Source organism: Ceratotherium simum, chromosome 24, assembly GCF_057802395.1.
Source record: "Ceratotherium simum simum isolate JZ-2026a chromosome 24, ASM5780239v1, whole genome shotgun sequence".
Lineage (NCBI taxonomy): Eukaryota > Metazoa > Chordata > Mammalia > Perissodactyla > Rhinocerotidae > Ceratotherium > Ceratotherium simum.
In genome coordinates, this window is record NC_141923.1 from 29,151,485 (window position 1) to 29,170,310 (window position 18,826).

The window sequence follows — 18,826 nt, forward strand, 5'->3', positions numbered from 1 at the left end:
CAGTCTGTAACTGTTCCCCAGTTTCGTCTTTCGTGACCTTCAGGCTTTTGAAGAGTACTGGTCATTTATTATGTAGAATGTCTCTCAATTTTAGCTTGTCTGATGTTTTTTCATGATTACATCAAGGTTATAAATTTCTGGCAAGAATTCCACAGAAGTTATATGTCTTATTACTGGTATTGTTAACCTCACTTAGGTTCATTGGTGTCTGCCAGGTTTCTCCACTGTAAAGTTGCTATTTTTATCTTTTTCCTAAGAAAAAAGGGATGGCATTGAAAGATTTTAAGCAAGGGAAGTGACTTGTCTAGATTTGGGGGCCTTAATTATTATTAAGATAATCCGAATATATTGGATTAAGCCTCACCCTCAGGCTGGCCTGGCCAAGAGCAAGCCAGTATCCAGCACCAGCCTTTCCACGTCAACCCACACAGGGGGTCCCTGGCACAGGGCCCAGGAGGAAACACTCGACCTCCCAGTTCAAATCCACTCATATCTTAATCCAATAAATATTTTTGCACACCTACCATGTGCCAGGCCCTGTTCTAGTCAGAGGGATAAAGCATTGAACAAGTCAGATGAGTTCCTGCTCTCTGGGGGTTTGCATTCCAGTGAGGGGAGACAGACAACAATCCAGAAAACAGCTGTTACAGATGGGGATGACAGCTGTGAAGGGATGTGGTAGTAGTAACACACTGAGGTGTTACTCAGCACAACTGAGGTGAGGGGTCAGGGAAGGCCTCTCTGAGTGCATGACTTGACTTTGATTTGAAGGACTGACTAGAGCCAGCTGCGTGAAGACCTAGGGAAGAGTGTTCCAGGAACCACAAGGGATGTCACAAGCACATCTGGGGGCACTCAAGTGCATCTGGTTGATTTGCAGGATTTGCTGATTTCTGTGGTATAAACACTCCATCGTGGCCAGTTTCAAGCTACCAATATGACAGGGTAATGTTTAGGAAGCTAACATTTTAAATGGTTTGGGGCCTCATCACAGTGCCGGGACCAAATGGCTGTATCAAAATCCTGCTCTCTTGGGGTTTTTCCCAGCTCTGGGCCTTTCATTAGCCTCATTCCATCCTCCCCCACTCACCCCCCTCCTGCCCCCCCCAGGGTGTGCATAGGAGTCTTCTACAAGCCTCTTCCAGAAATCCTTCCCCAATCCTCAGGCAGAGGCGGCCTTGCTCCTTCGTGCCCCATAGCATCGTTGCCTCCCTCTGTGACAGCTCATAACATATGTCAAGGCCCTGGTTTGAGAGACTGACTTTGAAAACCAAAGTCTCATTGCATAAAAATGTCTTTCAATGGCAATTTATCATTGTAAAAGAGTTCTGTCTTTATCTCTTTAATAAAATAAATTAAGATTATCATCTAAAATTCTGAATGAAGACGTAAAATTACAAACTACACTTACTGGACCTCTGAGAATCCTCGTACCTAGGTTTGTATTTTTTTGTTTTTGTGTGTGTGTGTGTGTGTGTGAGAGGAAGATCAGCCCTGAGCTAACATCCATGCCAATCCTCTTCTTTTTGCTAAGGAAGACTGGCCCTGAGCTAACATCCGTGCCCATCTTCCTCCACTTTACATGGGACGCCGCCACAGCATGGCCTGACAAGCCGGGCATCGGTGCGCACCTGGGATCTGAACCCGGGCCGCCAGCAGCGGAGCGCGTGCACTTAACCGCTAGTCCATGGGGCTGGCCCCTCCTTGTACCTAGGATTGAGAACTAGTTATATAGTCAATGTTTATAAACAACTCCAAGGTGCACTAGGTCTTCCCGAGCTTTATAACCTTCCTTTTCCTCACCTCCAGGCCTCAGCAAATGTGGACTGGATGAATGAATGAAGTACCAAGTATCTCGCAGCTATCAGCCTCCCTCCTGTCCCCATGAAGGTGAGGTCTGAGGACCGGTGGACTCCACAGCCATCAACACCTGTCCTGGGCACTGCAATGCAGCCTAGCTATGCCCCCCTCACTGTCCCCCAGTTCTGCCTTAAATCACAACAGATAACTCTGCCCAAAGTCAGGGGGCCTAGAAACAGAGCTTCAACAGGCTGGCTGGCTGTCAACACACACAAGCCATGAAACTGCATTGGTACCCCTTCTGAGCCAGGCTGAGCTGTGGGCAAGTGGAACACAAACCCACTCAGGCCCGGGTGCTCTCTGAGTATCTCCCTGACCCCGAGCAGCCCATGCTTCCCCTCCTCCCCGACTCTGGCCTCCCACCAGCCAGCTTCCTGGGGGCTGCAGTCTGGAACAGGTGAGGCAGCCCTCCTTCCTCTGCCATCCCATGGTCTCCTCAGGCAGAGGGTGATACATGAGCAGCTGCCTGCCAAGTCTCCTCCTGGCTATCCTCCTATCTAGGTCCCCTCAGCTCTCTCTGCCTGGTAGGGAGGAGCCGCTAGAGTTAAGCGGATTTCATGCTATTTTCAAAGTCATTTTCCACGGAAATTTTTTTTATATTGTTAAACCTACTTTCTGCTGCTTCTCATCTCCCTGAAAGCTTCCTCCTCCTCTTCTGTGAGATAAACCAGAAATGGGAACATTTAGGAACCTGGTAGTGACACCCTACAGCCATCCTGGGTTGTCACTAGCCAGGGTTGGGGTGAGGAAATCACTCTAGAACCTTCCTGTTAGAAGTCAGGCCAGTGAGCTGGGCAGACAGCACCCGGGGCCGGAGCAGGATCCCCCTGCACACAGACCCTGAGCTTTGCTTCTCGGCCTTCCAGCCCTGTCCTAACAACTGCCTGTGTCAGATGTCTGTCCCTCAGCTTCCCATCCTCCTGTGACAGCCACCAAACTGGGATGAGAGTTTTACCACCAATGACCAGGGTCATCTGAGGAACAATTGAGGCATGTCCCTGAGATCCCCCTTGCAAGCTACATTTCTCAGAGAAGAGCTGGCCCTAAGGGTGTCAGGATGAGCTATGAGATGCCGAAGCCAGCATATGCTTCCTCGCGACCCCACTGCAGTTTTTTGTGCATTCCACGTGGAAGCCTCTATCATATTGTGTCAGACCACAGCTGCCAGTAAACCGACGCCTTTTCGAGGACAAGAGTTGAGGCCAAATGGCTCTGTTTCCTCAGCTTACAGAACAGGGCTCAGCCTACCATGGGTTGCTGGAGAGGAGCCTATTACGTCTGCCAGAACATTTGTGAGCAAGGCTGATCCAGCACTTTGGCCACAGACAGCTGAACCAGACTTGGGCCAGCGTGTGGCCTCAGATGTGACCTGGCATGAGAGCTACGCTCAGAGGAAAGGATGAGGATGGCCTGGGCCGATCAACTTCTCTTCTCTGTGATAATCCTGCAGTGTGGAACCATGTGAGGCCCGCAATGTTCCTAGGGGCCTGCTGGGATGGAGATGTGGGAGAGAGAAAACTCTAGGACACTCAGCTTTCTGGACAAACTGATAACCTGATGCTGGCAGCAATCAGGGTGAAAATTACTCAGAGAAGAGCAGGTTGGTGGGGAATGGGGACATGAGCCCAGATTGGCGGGTGGTGAGACTGGGGTGCTGGTGGAACATCCAGGAGAGGCAGTTGAGATATGAGGTGGATGCTCAGGGCCCAAGAGCCACCCAAGGGCCTGAGTGCTGCACTCCAGAGAATATTTGAGGAGCAACCTCATGCATCAAGGTAGACAAGATGATTACCAAAACACAGGGCCCCTGCCCCCAGGGGATAAATATATAGATATAAAAATTTTCTAATTATTCACATTTCACCCGATTGCTTTTTTTAGGGTAAAGCTTTATATTCAAAATTTTTAGAACCAGTTGTTACTTTACAATAGCACAGAACGTGGAAGATGTACAGCTAACCTTACATATTCTGTTGTTTTCTCTCTTTATTCAGTGTTCATTTCACTGGAATTTGTCTCCATCTGCATCTGAGATAGAAAGTGGTGCAAAGAGATACAAATAATTTCAACAATTGTCAACTTCAAAATCAGCATGACATATTCTTGGCAAATACGGTCACTGCTCAGGTATTTCTGCCTTTCTAAGCAGATTATAAAGGAAACAGCTTTTCTACACAAGAATAATTTGACCATACTTATAAAACCTTTTCCAAATCGATAAATATTGACATTTTTATCTTATTTTTTTTCCAACAGAAACTAAAGTATTTCCCTGTGGGTTTGGGACTCAGTGCTGGCCTCTGACAAAAGGACCTTTCAGTCTTGGGACAGAAGTGTCTGTAATCTAGAGAGAAACCTTGAGCAAGAGTCTCCTTGGGCATTAGCTTCCTCCTAGAAAACAGGAATTAGATTCCCAGGGGCTCTCAAACTGGACAACATTTTTAACAATAGCAAATGCTCATCTAGCATTTACTATGAGCAAGGTACTATATTATAGGCATTACTGTAATACCCATTTTACAGATGGAGAAAGTGAGTCACGGCAAGGTTAAATAACTCACCCATGTATATATAGTGCCTCTCCAATGTCTAAGTTTAGAATCAGTAGGTCTGGGTGGGGGCCTGGAATCCACACTCCTAACAAGCTCCCCCCATGGATTCCCATCCAGGTGATTTTTAGACCCCATTATGAGACACTGCTCCAGGCATCAGAAGATCTGCTCTGGTTCTGAGTGCAGGGGAGCATATAGGAGAATCCAGAGCCCCAACCAGGGCAGTTCTCAGGAAGAGGTTGGTGCCACCCTCTGACAGACAAGGCAGTAAAGGGGGTAGACTGGAGATTGGAAATAGCTAGATAGGGCTGTGCCTACAGGGAACCCAGATGTTGTCTCTTGCTGCACCGCATTGCCACCTGCTGGCTGTAGGTGGCCATCGCAGGCCAGGTAGGAACACCGTTTGTCCAACCCTTTGACAAATGTTAAGGGACTACCAAGTAACTACATTGCTTGGGGGTTCAGTGGAGACCCCACAGAGCATAAGACAAGCCATGACAATGCTGCATGGTTAGCACTACGGGAGGGGGAAAGGTCAGTCTGGATGAGGGGTACAGCGTGAGGGGTCAGTGGGGAAAAATGAGCTAGAGGTAGGTAGGGACTAGACTAGTGGACCACCTTCGAGTTTGGATTTTGTGCTAAGGGCAATGGGAAATCCAGAATGGGTCAGATTTAGGTTTTAGTAAGACCATCCCGGCCTTTGTTGGGAGGATGGAATGGGACAGTTTGAGTGGAAGCAGAGTCAATCTGAAAACCATTCCCGTATCAGAGATGAGAGGAGCCACTGGCCTAGATTAGGGGGTGGCTGCGGGGATGGAGAAAAACAGGCAATGAGAAATATTTAGGAAGTGGGATTGATTAGGTCTGATAAAACTGAATCCCAAAGGATAACAGGAAGAAAAGCCTAGTGGCTCCATTTCATTCATTCCTTTTTCAACAAATTACAGCACCTACTATGTGCCAGGAACTAATCTGCCTGCTGGGAATGCAATGGTGTAAGCCAGTCAGGAAAAAGTCCTGCTTTTCACGGAGCTTATGTTTTACTGGGGGTGGGGGGGGGGTGAATAAGCAAATAAACAAAAAAAACATCAAATGGGAATAAATGCCATGTAGAGAATTCTAAAGGGTGATGCAATAGTGACTCTGAGAGATCTGAATGGTAAGGAGCTTGCCCTTAAAGACGACAGGGAAAAGCATTCTAGACCAAAGGAACAACACAAAGGCCCTGACAGCAGGAGTTAAGTGTAGCATGTTCTCGATCAGAGGCAGCCAGTAGGGCTGGGGCTGGGACACGAGGCAGGAGAGTGAGTCAGGGGCCAGGTTAGGAAGGCCTTTGTGAGACAGCACAAGGGATTCTAAGAGTGAAGGGAAGCCGCTGGCACATTTTAGACAGGTAAGTGGTAGAATCAGATCTCGCTTCAAGATCTCTCTGGCTGCTCTACAGAGAATGGATTGTATGGGGCAAGAGTGGAAGCAGGGAGACAGGAAGCTGAGATGTGGGCCAGGAGAGATGATGATGGCAGCAGCATGATGGGGAGGATTCTGGGCATACTATAGGGTCAGAGTCAGGACTTCCGACGGATTGGATGTGGGGGTGAAAAAACAGCAGAACCAAGAATGACTCCCCAAGACCATGGGGATGAGAGAGACTGCAGGAAACTTAGACAGGAGGAGAAAGGGCCTAGGAGCACTCCTTCCCCAATGATACCACATCCCAATAAGCAAAGGCCTGGCCTTAAAGAACAGCCCCACTGGAGGGGACATGCAAGTTAACCACTCTAGAGCTCAGTTTCCTTACCTGTGACTGGGCCTCACCGGCCTGGATGCCTGGCAAGGAGTAAACAGAATGAATACCTGATACAGACTTGACCCTCGTGCTGGCCTGGCCTCTGAGCACACTTAGTGAGCCTGTTTTCTACCATTGGTGGGAGCTATCTTTCCAGGCAGTCACAGCCCAGCCCCCAGCTGGAAGAACACCTAAGGTCACTTCTAGATCCAATTCTAAGCAGAATCCCCAGAGTAACCCCCTCTACCCCTCAAGCCCTGGACCTGGGAATGTCCCATCAAAAGAGAGAAATGGTCACTCTCAGTCTCCTTAAACCAAAAGGAAATGTGGGAATGAGCAGTCACATCCTGACAAAACAAATACCAGACACCAAGGGCTGTGGGCACCACATCACTTTATTTCTTTGGTTTTCCAACTTCACTCTTGGACAATGCAAATTCAGTCTCTCATCTGCCTGGCTGCTGTATGGTCCCTCACTGAAGATGGGGCAGTCTCTGAGGAGATGCTCTGCAGAAAGATGCCCCCGTCTTGGTCCCCAAGAGCCAGCCAGGCTGGCAGAGGACTGCAGGGTCCACAGCACATGGCCAAGCACCAGTAAGCAGAGACTCGAGGCCCTCTCCCCTCACCCCTTACCATACTCCTTGAAAGGGACAGGCCAGCCCCTCAGTGATCCGGCTCACGGTCTTCTCTTAGAGGCCATCCTTGATTCTTCCTATACATCCCTGCTTCTGCTCATGCCAAGCCTGGCACCCTCTCCCTTGGGAGTGTCAGACAGAAGCCACTGACCCGCTCCACACTTGATGTCTAATGTTCCTTTAGGCACCATCTTGAGTAAGGACAGTGCCAACTGCCAAAAGGAACTGAATATATATATTCTGCCCACTGGGACAGATGGCCATGCTATAATACTCTTTTTGTCCCCAGGAATAGCTGAAAGCAGCATTAGGTAACCAACCCCCCTCCAGACCCCCACACACGTACAGCTTCCAACACCAGCAAGGGGGCCCAGCCAACCCCCTTAAATCAAAACAAAAAACTAAAACCAAGACACAACAATAAAAATAAGAATGGCAAACAACTGAAGTGAACATCTCTGGTCCTGCAGCTCTCTGCAGAGGACCAGATGGCTGATTTCTGGCTCTCTCTGCCCTGGAGCCAGAAAACACAAATCTCCCCTTGCATTCAGGATAGATACTGTGGGAGCCGGAACAAAGGACATCCTGGCCAAGCCAGGGAGCAACTCAGGTCCCTGACCCTCTCTAAACTGGCCCCCCTTCCTCCCCGCCCCATTCACACCTCCCTGTCAGCCATCAACCAAGGTTAGGCCATCATAGAGGGCGCGCTTCCACATGTAGTAGGTGGAGCGGGCAGTGAAGGGGAAGAGGGCACTGAACTCCTTGTAGGAGGGGAAGCTCTTGGACTGGAAGCGCTTCTGCAGGAACAGCTTGGCCTGGGCCTTGAACTTCGTGGTGGCGAGCATGTCCATCACCAGCATTTGGCCGTCCCTGCCACTTGCCGCTGCCACCACAGGACGGCTGGACAGGGACCCACCGTGGGGCCGGTTCTGGGCCACGACCCCCCCTGGCAGGACCCCGTCTCTGGAAGGCCCTCCCTGGACCTTCCCTGGATCCTCTCCTGGAGAAGCCCCCACCTGCAGGATCCCTGCAGGTGGGGCCATGGCAGCTGTCACATTCCTACCAGATTCTTTCTCCTGCTTCTCCCCTGCCCCTTGCACCCCCGCTTTGCCCAAGGTCAGGGCCTGCACCTGAAGCTTAGACATGCTTCTGGGCCAGCCCCGGGCAAGACTCTTCCAAACCCAAAAGGTGGAGGGTGACAAGCTAGGGTAGCGGAGGCGAAAGCGACAGAAGGGGAGATGCCCACTCAGCACCTGTTTGCGGGCAGCCCTGCGCAGACGCCTCTGCCAACGGGACAGGGGCATCCTCAGGGGCAGGAACTCCCGGGGGGCAGGTGGCCCCCCACCTGCTGCTTTCCCTGCCCTGTCTTCCACCTCACCCTTCCAAGGGAGTAGGGCCTCTTCCCCAACAGATGCAGGCTGGGGAACCCTGGCCACCGAGAGGGCTGGTGGCGGCTTGAAGCTGGGGTTCCTTCGGAGGGCCTTTCGGCGCCAGTTGTAGTAGGTGGACCGGGAGATGCCAGGGAACCTGCGTTTGAAGCAGCGGTAGGGTACCAGTGTGTTCAGGGAGATGCAGTGCTCCAGGTACAACTTGGCCCGCTGCATTAAGACCATTCCAGGGCTGGACACCGCCAGTGACGAGCATCCGAGCCCCTCGGTGACCTGTTCCTCCGGCAGCGTCTCCAGCTCCTCCATCGCCAGTGCCTCCTTGGGGGCCAGGGCCTGGCAGGTGCCAGAGCCCAGCAACTCGTGCTTCCAGGCATAATAGGTGGAGCGTGAGATCTCGGGGAACCTCTGGAGGAACTGCTGCAGGGGCACGACACCCCCACGGTGGAAGCTGTCCTGCAGGAAGTGCTTGGCCGAGAAGCGGGCAGCCACCTTCTGCCGGTGCTCCTGGGACTGCCGCCGCCAGCGGTAGAAGGTGCTCTTGGTGACACTGTAGCGCTCACAGAGGTGGGAGTAGCTGAGGCCAGGCTCCCGGTTGAGCAGCTCCAGGGTCTTGGCCGGTGGTGGCAGCGGGGCCAGGGCTGGGCCAGTTGCACCTTCAGCCTCCACCTCCTCCAGCCCCACCACAGGGGCAAAGTACTGGTGGCGGAAGAGGTGGCTGGTGAGGGGCTGGCCAGCCCACATGATGTGCAGCGTGGCAGGTGTGTGGTCACAGCGGCGGGGCCGGATGATGCGGTTAAAGTAGGGCCGGATCTTGAGGTTGCGCATGGGGTAGATGGAGTAGATGTTGCGCTGCAGGACAGAGGCGAGGGCATACAAGTGCCACACATTGGAGAAGCTGCTAGGAAAGCAGGTGGCCTTCACATCCGCATCGAAGATGGCCTCCAGCGTGGCGGACGGCAGGCTAGTCATCTCCGGGGACTCCTCGGAGCACAGGGAATAGCGCACGGCCTGCAGCATCACCTTGGACTCGATCATGCCCTGGAGGTAGTAGTGTCTGTGCAGCAGCATCTCCACCACAGTCCGGGCCCGCAGTTCCAGGCTGAGGCCTGCGTCACCCCACAGCAGCATGCTGGCCGCCTCAAACAGCAGGCTGCCCTCGCCCTTGCACAGCAGCGGCAGCATGTTCCGGGGAGCATCCTCTGGGTACAGGCTCAGGGCCACCGAGTCCACCTCCAGCATCTGGGGGCCGGGGCCCCCCTCCCGGCAGGTGGGGAGGGTGAAGGAAAACAGGACCCGTTTGGCCTCAAGGGCCGCACCCACGAGACCCTCCAGGCCCTCGGACTCCACTGCCTCTTGCAACTCCTGTAGCACCTGCTGCACCAGCTGCTCCCGAGATTTCATCCTGCCAGGGCAAAGGATAGAGGGCAAAGGTCAGGACAAAGTACCCAGACGATACCCAGCAATGGCGCCTTGTCCACTCCTGCACTTTCCCCCTCAAGACAATGTCCATCCATTCCCATTCCCCCAGAGCAAATAATGGCTAAGTGCCGCCTGGGGTTTGTTTAATTGCTCAATGCTATTGAGGAAGAGCTTGTCTCCGGAGCCTGGCTTTTGGTTTTGTTTTATTTTTGGTGCCTGGACAGGGACTTGAACCCTAGACCTTCAGATTAAAAGTAGAGCCTAGCTTTGAACCCTGGCTCTGATATTAGCTTGGGCAAGTCACTTAACCTTTCCTTGCTTCTGGTTCCTTTTCTGTAAAATGGGGATGATGATAAAAGTATCTACCTTATAGGGCTGTTGTGGGTATAAATGAGACAATGAGAATCAAGGATGGAGATATATGGGCATATACACACACACACATATATATAAATCCATCCTTAGACTAGTGCCTGGCACATAGCGAAGTACTACAGAAGCATTAGCTATTATGGCGTATTATCTAATACTATTCATATTATATAATACAGTTGTAAAAGCGGTACCTCTGTACCTGTAAAGGCTTACAAGCACATAGAGCCAAAACTGGTCTGCCTTTCCCTAGTATAGTGATTCTCAAAGTACGGTCCGTGGACCCGTGGAGTTCCATGAGACTTTTTCAAGGCGTCTGCAAGTTAAACTATTTTCATAATAATATTCAGACAATTTAATAGTAAGATATTATTTGTCTTTTTCACTGTATTAACATTTGAGTAAAACTGTGGCGCCTTAGCATGAACTGAGGCAATGGCATCAAACTGTGATAGAAGTCCTTATGTTCTTCACTCCCACATACCTGCAGTTAAAAAAAAAAAAAGCTAGTTTCACTCAAGAATGTCCTTGATGAAGCAGTAAAGATTATTATTTTTATGAAATCACAACCCGTAAATACACAACTTTCCAGTATTGGGAGTGACAAAATGGGGAGTACTCCTCCAGCATTTCTGCTACATAGAAGCATGACGGATGTCTCACATGGGCGATTGTTTGGGTTGTATGATGAACTAATCGTTCTTACCATGGAATACCATTTTTACTTGAAAGAAAGATTGAGAGACATTCATCATTTAGACTTGGGTATATTTGGCAGACATTTTCTCAAAAATGAATAAGGTGGCCTGTCACTTCAAGGAAAACTACTAACTATTTGCCACCAGTGAAAAATTTTGAGCTTTCATTTGAAAATTAGAATTTTGGAAAACCTGTATCCACTACAGTGAGCTTGACAGCTTCCTGTTGCCTAAAGACTTTTCTGATGGGATGAGTGGTGACACTAACGTTACAAATGTAACGTTTTATGCTGTATAAGGGAATTGTCAACATTTGGAGATCTGCAACACGCAATGAACTGTATTTCCCAAATAACCAATGGGTGATGTTACAAAGTCATGCATGGGTAAAAGATCCATTCAAAGTATAAAAGAAAGCAATGGATTTTAATAATAATAGGGTTCAAAAAGTTCATGGATATTGTTTCAGATTCCACATTATAACTAAGCTTTGAGAAACTGCTACTTGTTGAGTTTTGGGGTAGCTATCAAATAATATCCACTAAAAACACTATCAAAATACTCTTCCTTTTTCCATCTATATTACTTGGATGAAGTTAGATTTTCTTCATATCCATGTATCACAACAGATTGAATGTAGAGACAGATCCGAGAATCTACCTATCTTCTATTAAACTAGATATTACAGAGATTTTTAAAAATGTAAAAGAACACACTCTTCTCACTAAATTTTTTTTTGTTCTGGAAAAGTTATTTTTCACAAAAACTACTATTTGTTACTATGTAACGAGTTTGTCATTTTTAATAAATATTTTCAAAATTTCTATTTTACTTTTGAATACAATATACATTGATAGAGGTAACCTATATAAACAAAAGCTCTTCAGGTTTCTCAAGTTTTAAGAACATACCAGTTTGAGACCTGCTGCCCTGGAACAAAGAGTCTTTTCAAAGGGGGGCGGTAGCCCAGCCACCGTGCTGGCGTAGATCTAAGAACTAAGATTTACCGAGCTTTTGCTATTTGCCAAGCACTGTCATCCTGACAGGCACCCTTAAAGGTAGGTACTACGGTTATTCCCCCATTTACAGGTGAGAAAACTAAGTCGATGCAAGTTAGGCTAATTTGCCCAAGGTCACACAAGTGGTGCAACCAGTAGTTGAAACCAGATCTTCCCTAGGGCCTATGGTTCATCTACTCCAGTTTAAACTGCCAGCCACCTTTTCAACACAAACTCATCATTCTAATTACTGGTACATTTTCAGTGTTGTATTGCAAAGCAAAGTAATATTCCTTTATGGACACTGCTTTCAAATGAAAAAGGAGACCATTATCCTTTCTCAGATCTTTGTTCTCAGAGTTCGATAAATTGCTTTATATTAGCCTTAGGGTTAAAAATTGTGTTTGGGTGTAAACATTTGTCAACTCACCTAACTGCACATTTAAAAGCACATTTTGCACACGTAAAAGGGATGTGTTTGAGTGTAAATTATGGTTCAATAAAGTTGAAAAAATTTTTAAAACACCAAAGGAATACCGCCAGAATTTTACTTGATAGTCATAAAAAAGAAAGCTTTTTAAAAACTGGTCATCCGAATCACCTTTGGATAAAATTTCTTGGCTATAAATTTTTGTTTTAATGTGTATATTATGACAAATCCGGTCTAACCTCTCACCTAATTTCTATTTGTATCATATTATTTGACCCTGGAATTGGGCTTTTAATCTGTTCTTTTATGTACTTTGTATTTACTTTTTAAAAAACTGTTAGTTTTCTTTGGACTCAGGAGAGAAACTTCTATCAGTCCTTGGTAAAGAGAGCACTCCTGTATGCAATAAAAAATTGAGCCCTGAAGAACAAACTGTACACACAGAAGAGCTTTTTCATCCTGGCAGACAACAGAGACGCTGGGTTCTTGTTTGTCTTGCAAGTCACTTGTTGAACGCTGCTATACAGCTGCATATAAATGAGCACTCTGCTAGATACTTTGCAAACAAAATTAACGAAAACAGCTACCACTCACCTACTCCTTCTTATACATTTAATTTAGGTTCAACCAAAATCTCAGAATAAGAGGGGACAATTAATCTAAATTGTGTGGGTGATTCTTTCTGCCCTTCCCTTCAAGGAGCCTCTTTCCTGAGGAGAGCACGATGTTCCCTCGGGTCATTACAAGTCTCTGTGGGCTTTACATGGGGTGAGCGTTTGGATTTCAGGCTTTTTAGAGATAATTTTGTTTATATGTGGTTCTCACCTTCCCCCCATGTGAACTACAACTTCATCACACCTGCACCATCGCTCCTATATCACACCTGGAGAAACGGAGGCTTAGGGGTTAAATTAAATAACTTTCCCAAGACCACACAGCTATTAAAGCTACAAAACCTAAGCATTCACTCCAGAGCTCCCTCCTAACCACTGTAATTCCACCACCCAGGGGAATACATCACCCAAAATGCTCATCAGCCAAAGGATCCAGAAACAGAGGGATTCTTGGAGCTTTGAGACACACCTGGCCATTCTACAGATAAGGAAATTGAGGTCCAGAAAGGGAAGATTGACTTGCCTGAATTCATGCAGCAGTATCCAGATACCTTCCAACACAAGGTCCAGATACACACTTCCTCCTGCACAGACGCCACTCCTCCCTACCCTACCTGTCCCACCCAACCCCTTCCCTGTCCCAGTCACACCCCGCTCCACCCTATCTCATTCCTTTCTCTTCCCCAAAGACGTAAGAGGAGGTGTGAGCAGGTAATACCCTACTTCTGTTTTCCTCAAAACCTTGCTGAGAAAAAGGAGCTCCCTGGAGAGGCTCTGCACCCCACATCCGCTCAAGTGGCTCTGGACCATCAGACAACGGGGCAGTGGGGAAAGGCCAGAGGCTGTACCAAGAAGCCAATCATCCTTAAGTAGACAATTGATTGATGGGGTTCAGGTGCAACAGTCTTTCCAACAGTGGCTCCCTGGAAGTGCAATGCAATGCAGAGCAGGCGATTGCCAGGTGCATTCATGGAACGAGGTGCAGAAAGTGAGAGCTAATCTATGGGCTTTGCCCAGCTGGCCTCACCTGCCCCCCGCAACTCTTGGAGGGATCTGAAAAGACATGAAACCAGAGAGGCGCAGCTCCCTCAGATTACACAGGCCTCCTGGCTTGAGGTTGGGAGGAAGGTAGTAAAACAAGGCATCCAGAAAGCGTCTTAGCACCTAGGAAGGGCTCTGGAGCCAAGGAATGAATGAATGGACATGGGCAACTCTGCAGGAGACTCAAAGCCTCACCTTCACCATGGCCAGCTTTCCTCCACCCCCAGTCTCCCTGTTTCAAGCAGACGGGGTCTCGGAGCCCAGGTCTGGCCTCTGTCCCTTGCATTTTAGGAGTGAGCCAGGGCTCTGTGTAGGGTGAGGGAAGGAAGAGCGAGGGGTCTGCTGACATGAGGCTGGTAAGTCTCCTCTGGCCTCTAGAACAAACTCCCTCCCTGCCAGCCTCAGCCTGGGCTCTGCATTTGCTCACCAAGCACCCCGTGTTCTCCCATCCCTTTTCTCCCCGTCCCTCATAAAGTGGGCCCTGCAGTCTCCATAGCTGACCCGGCCCAACAAGCATGAGGGAGTGCCACACAGGCCTCAGCCCTTGGTGAGATCAATTAAGACCGTGGTAAACCGGCTGGTACCTCACCCGGCCTGGCTCCACTCCCCTAGTCACGCTGGCCCGATTGCCCAGGCTGCGCCCTGGGCTCGAGGGAGCACCAGCCATCTTGGCTCCCTCCTCGGTGGCCAGGAGGCCCAGTAGGGCATGGGTGTGAGTTCCCAAGGAACCCCCCACCACCAAGGGCAGCGAGAGCGCCAGGGGGCACCAAGGTAGGCATAAGCCCACCAAGTCAACCGTGCCTCGGGCATTCCAAGTTCAGCTGCTCTAGCGGACCACGTGTCTAGAAGGTAGGAGACGGGAGAGTACGGCCCACGAAAGGATTCAGCACAGGCCACCAGTCGCCACTGAGGGTGCCAGGAGGCAATGGTTGGCATGGGAAAAACCTGGCTGATCAGGGGCATCTGAGACAAGGGACCCAACCTGGAAATCTCCGGGTGTCTGTGGGGAGGGGCCGAAGCCAGACCATTGTGTAAGGTGGGGAGGGGAGATAGGCCTGCGGGTGGGGGTGGGGAAGGGGCTGGAGGTGGGGGTGGGGAGAAAGGGAACTTGAAACAATGCCTCACCTCCCCTTCACACACACACACACACACACACACACACACGCGCGCGCGCGCAGCATCCTTCATGGAGTCACTCCATGACCCTTGGGCCCTTTAGTGTCCCAAGGCCATTTCCCATTCCCCTGGGGCTCCAAGCTGTAGGAGGCACCCACGCTTCCTAATTTTGAGGAAATTTACTAGTTTACTGACCTCGAGGGTGGCCCAGAGCCCTGGGGGCATCCACTTCTCTCTCCACCTTCCAGTTTGGGACATTTAAGTCACCCTGCGGGCAGCGTCCCCAGCTGAGCGCCACTCTCACTCCAGAACTGGTTTCATATCTGTAGTGGACCACTGAGCATGGACCGTCTACAGCCAACTGGCCGGTGGAGAAGCGACTTAAGCCACTCCCCCCAGGAAATCGCCCACCCTCAAGTGCTCTGGTCTTAAGATGAAAGAAGTGCAAATTCGGGGGTCACTTCCAATGGTAAAGTGATAGCAGCTATTGTCTCGTCCACTCTACCCAGCTGGGGGTGTTAAAGCGTCCGGACCTAGCTCTGAAACAGACCCCAAACTGCTCAGGGAAAACTTAAAAGAAAGTTGAAAGATTTCCAAAGACTTTGGGGGGAGGGGAGGGGAGGAGAAGGTTTTAGATAGAAAGACCTAAGGAAAGAAAGTCTGTGGCCAGGCTAAGAGGGGGAGGGGGTAAGAGCGAAGCTGGAAACTGGCCTTGCATGATTGGTGAGGCTTTGGACCCCTCTGTATCCCCAAGATGCATCTCTTCCTGAGGCAGGGCCCCATCTCTGGCCCTGCAAGACAAGGAGGCTGGAGAACTCACTGCTCCCAACTTGGCGCAGGCCTCCTTTTCTTCCAAGAAAGCCCCACTTTCTCCAAGGCCTCCATCCCCACCTTTCTCTGAGCATCCCTCAGGTTAGGGGCTCAAAGTGTGCCTGGGCCAGAGCTGCTTCTGTCAGGGACCAGAGCGCCTATCCCAGGACACCTGGTTGTCTGAGCTCAGCCAGAAAGTGGGAGTGTGCGGTACCTGGGGCTTCCGTCCCTCCCCACAGCTCACCTCAGCCCGGGGGCCTCAGATAATCCCGGAGGAACCAGTCCTATCCGCCCGTCTAGTCCCCACTGGTGGGGGAGGTGAAGGCCGCCCAATTGCAGCCTTTGGTGGTAGCTCCCCCCAGGGGCTTTCCTGCCCGGCTTTAACCCTTTGCAGTGCTGGGGCTAGCTGCTTCTCTCCCGGGCTCCAAGTTCCACCCTCCAATTCTCTTTATCGCCTTACCCCTGGGGACCACTGTAGAATGCTCCCCAGTGTCGGTTCTGTCCCAGCTCTATTATAATATTCTATTATCATTCTCTCCTCTGCCAATCATAAACTCTGTATTTATCATCTAAGTCAAAGATCCTTTATCAATCACCATTCCCAGGAGCACTGGACATGGTGGGGGGCACCAGATGTGAACTCAAGTCAGAATCCCACCAGCCCCACCCACCATGATGGCAGTCGCCTGAGGCAGTGGTTTAGTGGTCTCCTGGACTTGGATTTGAATGCCAACCCTGCCCTTACTAGAGCATGGCCTTAGGCAAATTGTTTAAACCTTCCGGAGCCCACATTTAGTGCTTACAGGGGAATAACATTTACCCCAGAGAGTTATTGGGTAGATTCAATGAGATGATAAATTTCAAGCATGTAGGCCTGTGCCCAATGCAAAGCCAGTATATTTCAGTTCTCAGCCTCTCCAGTTAATTTGAAATTATTTTTAAGTTCTTAGTATAAATGCAGTATTAAAAAAGTTTCAGAGAATAGTGATTATCTTGTAGAAGGAGATGGAATTACGAGATACTTTTTCTTTCCACATTGTATCTTTCTGTGTTGTTTGACATTTTATAAGGAGTCTGAATTACTTGCTATTATTTTAAAAAGCAATGAAGATCATTTAAATTTCTTAAAAAGCTAATGGAATCTTTAAAAGTATTTTTTAGAAAGGAACAATAGTGGGGAGAAAAAGGTTTGTTGGTGCTTCCATTACCAAGGTAAGAGTCTTATTTATAGACTAATTAGGAAAACTTAGAATAATTGGGAAAATTTTAAAAGTAAAGTAGAAGGAAGAAAAAAATTACCTATAATCTCATCGTCTAAAGACAGCTATTGTGAACATCTTGATATATTTCTTTCTAATCTAGTTTTGTTCTTAGACTTACACAAATTAAACATTCTCTTTACAAAAGATCCAAAAAGTACAGAGTAAAAAATATAGGAAATTGAGCAAGTCCTCTCTTTGGGTCCCTAACACATTCTGCTCACTGTGTTGATCTGCCAGTTCTTTTTCTGTGCATTTTCATCTTTTTCTGTGCATCTACACATGTATATTTTTCTAGTCTCTCTATGCATATTTTGTTCTGTTAAACATTTTTAAAACACTTTTGACTAAATATATATCATTTATGTACATAATACATAATACGTATTATGTACATAAATGATATACAAAATGCTTGTAAATTTTGGTTCAGGAATTTATGAAAGGATTTAGGATTCAAATTTCCGCCCTGTTCCCTATCTACGGTCTCTCTTTCTCCAGAAGCAGCCAATATTGTTTCTAGGGTATCATTCCAGAAATATGTTATATATAAACAAGCAAATCTCTGAGAGGGTGCTTTTTTCCTACCTCTAACACACAATTGATAGTATACCAAACACTCTGATGTACCTAGCCTTTTCACTTTCATTCTTTCTTTTTTCTTTTTTTTTTTTTTTGCTGAGGAAGATTCACCCTGAGCTAACATCTGTGGCAAATCTTCCCCTCTATTTTGTTATATGGGCCGCCACCACAGCATGGCCACCAACCAGCAGTGTAGGTCCGAGCCTGGGAACCGAACCTGGGGCTCCAAAGCAGAGCACAACAAACTTAACCACTAGGCCACTGGGGCTGGCCCCTCATTTTCTTTTTTTATCTAGAACCACCATTGTCCCATGAAATGTAACAAGAGCCACAAACGTACTTTTACATTTTCTAGTAGCCATATTAAAAAAAAATTAAAAGGAACAACTGAAATGAACTTTAACAATATATTTTATGTAAACCAATATATCTGAAATATTATCATTTTGACAGGAAATCAGTATAAAAAATTAATTAATGAGATATTTTACATTCCTTTTTTGTACCAGCTCTTTAAAATCCAGTATGCATTTTCCATGGAAAGCACATCTCAAGTAGAACCAGCCGCATTTCAAATGTTCTGTAGCTACATGTGCTGGTGGCAAATGTATTAGCAGGTGTCCAGACTTAGCATGAACTCCATTTCATGAATGAACATGATGTACTATCCTTTCTCTATTGATGAACATTAAGGTCATTTCCAGCTTTTACTCTTAAACCATGCTGCAGTGGGTAACCCTACACATACGTAATTTTGCACATGTGTAGGTGTAACTATACTTTCAAAGTACATGTATGGTAGCAATTTGTACAGATTTTGCCAAATTCCCCTCCTTAGAAGTTGTACCAGTTTGTTTCCCCAAAAACATAATATGAGAGCGCGGTCTCCCTACCTCTTGGCCAGCACAGTGCGTTGTCACATTTTTTTATCTTTGCCAATCTAATAGAAAAATTAGTCCCTCAGTATGGTTTTAACTTACATTTTTTCATTATGAGTAAGGGAGAGCATTGTTCATATATTTAAGAGCCATCTAGGGCCGGCCCCGTGGCTTAGCGGTTAAGGGTGCGCACTCTGCTGCCGGCGGCCCGGGTTTGGATCCCGGGTGTGCACCGACGCACTGCTTCTCCAGCCATGCTGAGGCCGCACCCCACATACAGCAACTAGAAGGCTGTGCAACTATGACATACAACTATCTACTGGGGCTTTGGGGGAAAAAAATAAATAAATAAAAATTATAAAAAAAAAAAAAAGAGCCATCTATGTTT

At 48.2% G+C, this 18,826-nt stretch overlaps 1 protein-coding gene across 10 annotated transcripts; it reads right to left on the reverse strand.

The window, feature by feature from the left end:
- Positions 1–6,575: 6,575 nt before the first annotated feature.
- On the reverse strand, positions 6,576–15,987 carry VRTN (vertebrae development associated). Of its 10 annotated transcripts, XM_087448207.1 has the most exons (5): positions 15,801–15,919; positions 15,621–15,700; positions 15,105–15,232; positions 12,964–13,021; positions 6,576–9,623 (listed from the first exon to the last, which is right to left on the reverse strand). In XM_087448207.1, exons 4-5 carry the CDS (start codon positions 12,972–12,974, stop codon positions 7,502–7,504), a joined length of 2,133 nt encoding a protein of 710 aa, XP_087304333.1. In that variant the 5' UTR covers positions 12,975–13,021; positions 15,105–15,232; positions 15,621–15,700; positions 15,801–15,919; the 3' UTR covers positions 6,576–7,501. The 10 variants fall into 10 exon arrangements, with proteins under 10 accessions (XP_087304333.1, XP_087304334.1, XP_087304335.1 ...); XM_087448208.1 differs by lacking the exons at positions 12,964–13,021; positions 15,621–15,700; positions 15,801–15,919 and adding an exon at positions 10,229–10,496 and having other exon boundaries at positions 15,105–15,614; XM_087448209.1 differs by lacking the exons at positions 12,964–13,021; positions 15,621–15,700; positions 15,801–15,919 and adding an exon at positions 10,215–10,496 and having other exon boundaries at positions 15,105–15,614.
- Between the last annotated feature and the right edge of the window lie 2,839 nt (positions 15,988–18,826).

Excerpts from the sequence above, each read along its gene's own strand:
- VRTN (XM_087448203.1), bottom strand. The coding sequence starts at position 15,794 with ATGGAGGCCTTGGAGAAAGTGGGGCTTTCTTGGAAGAAAAGGAGGCCT. Across the intron at positions 9,624-15,729 it reads CCTGCGCCAAGTTGGGAGCA|GATGAAATCTCGGGAGCAGC; the intron begins GTGAGTTCTCCA and ends TTGCCCTGGCAG.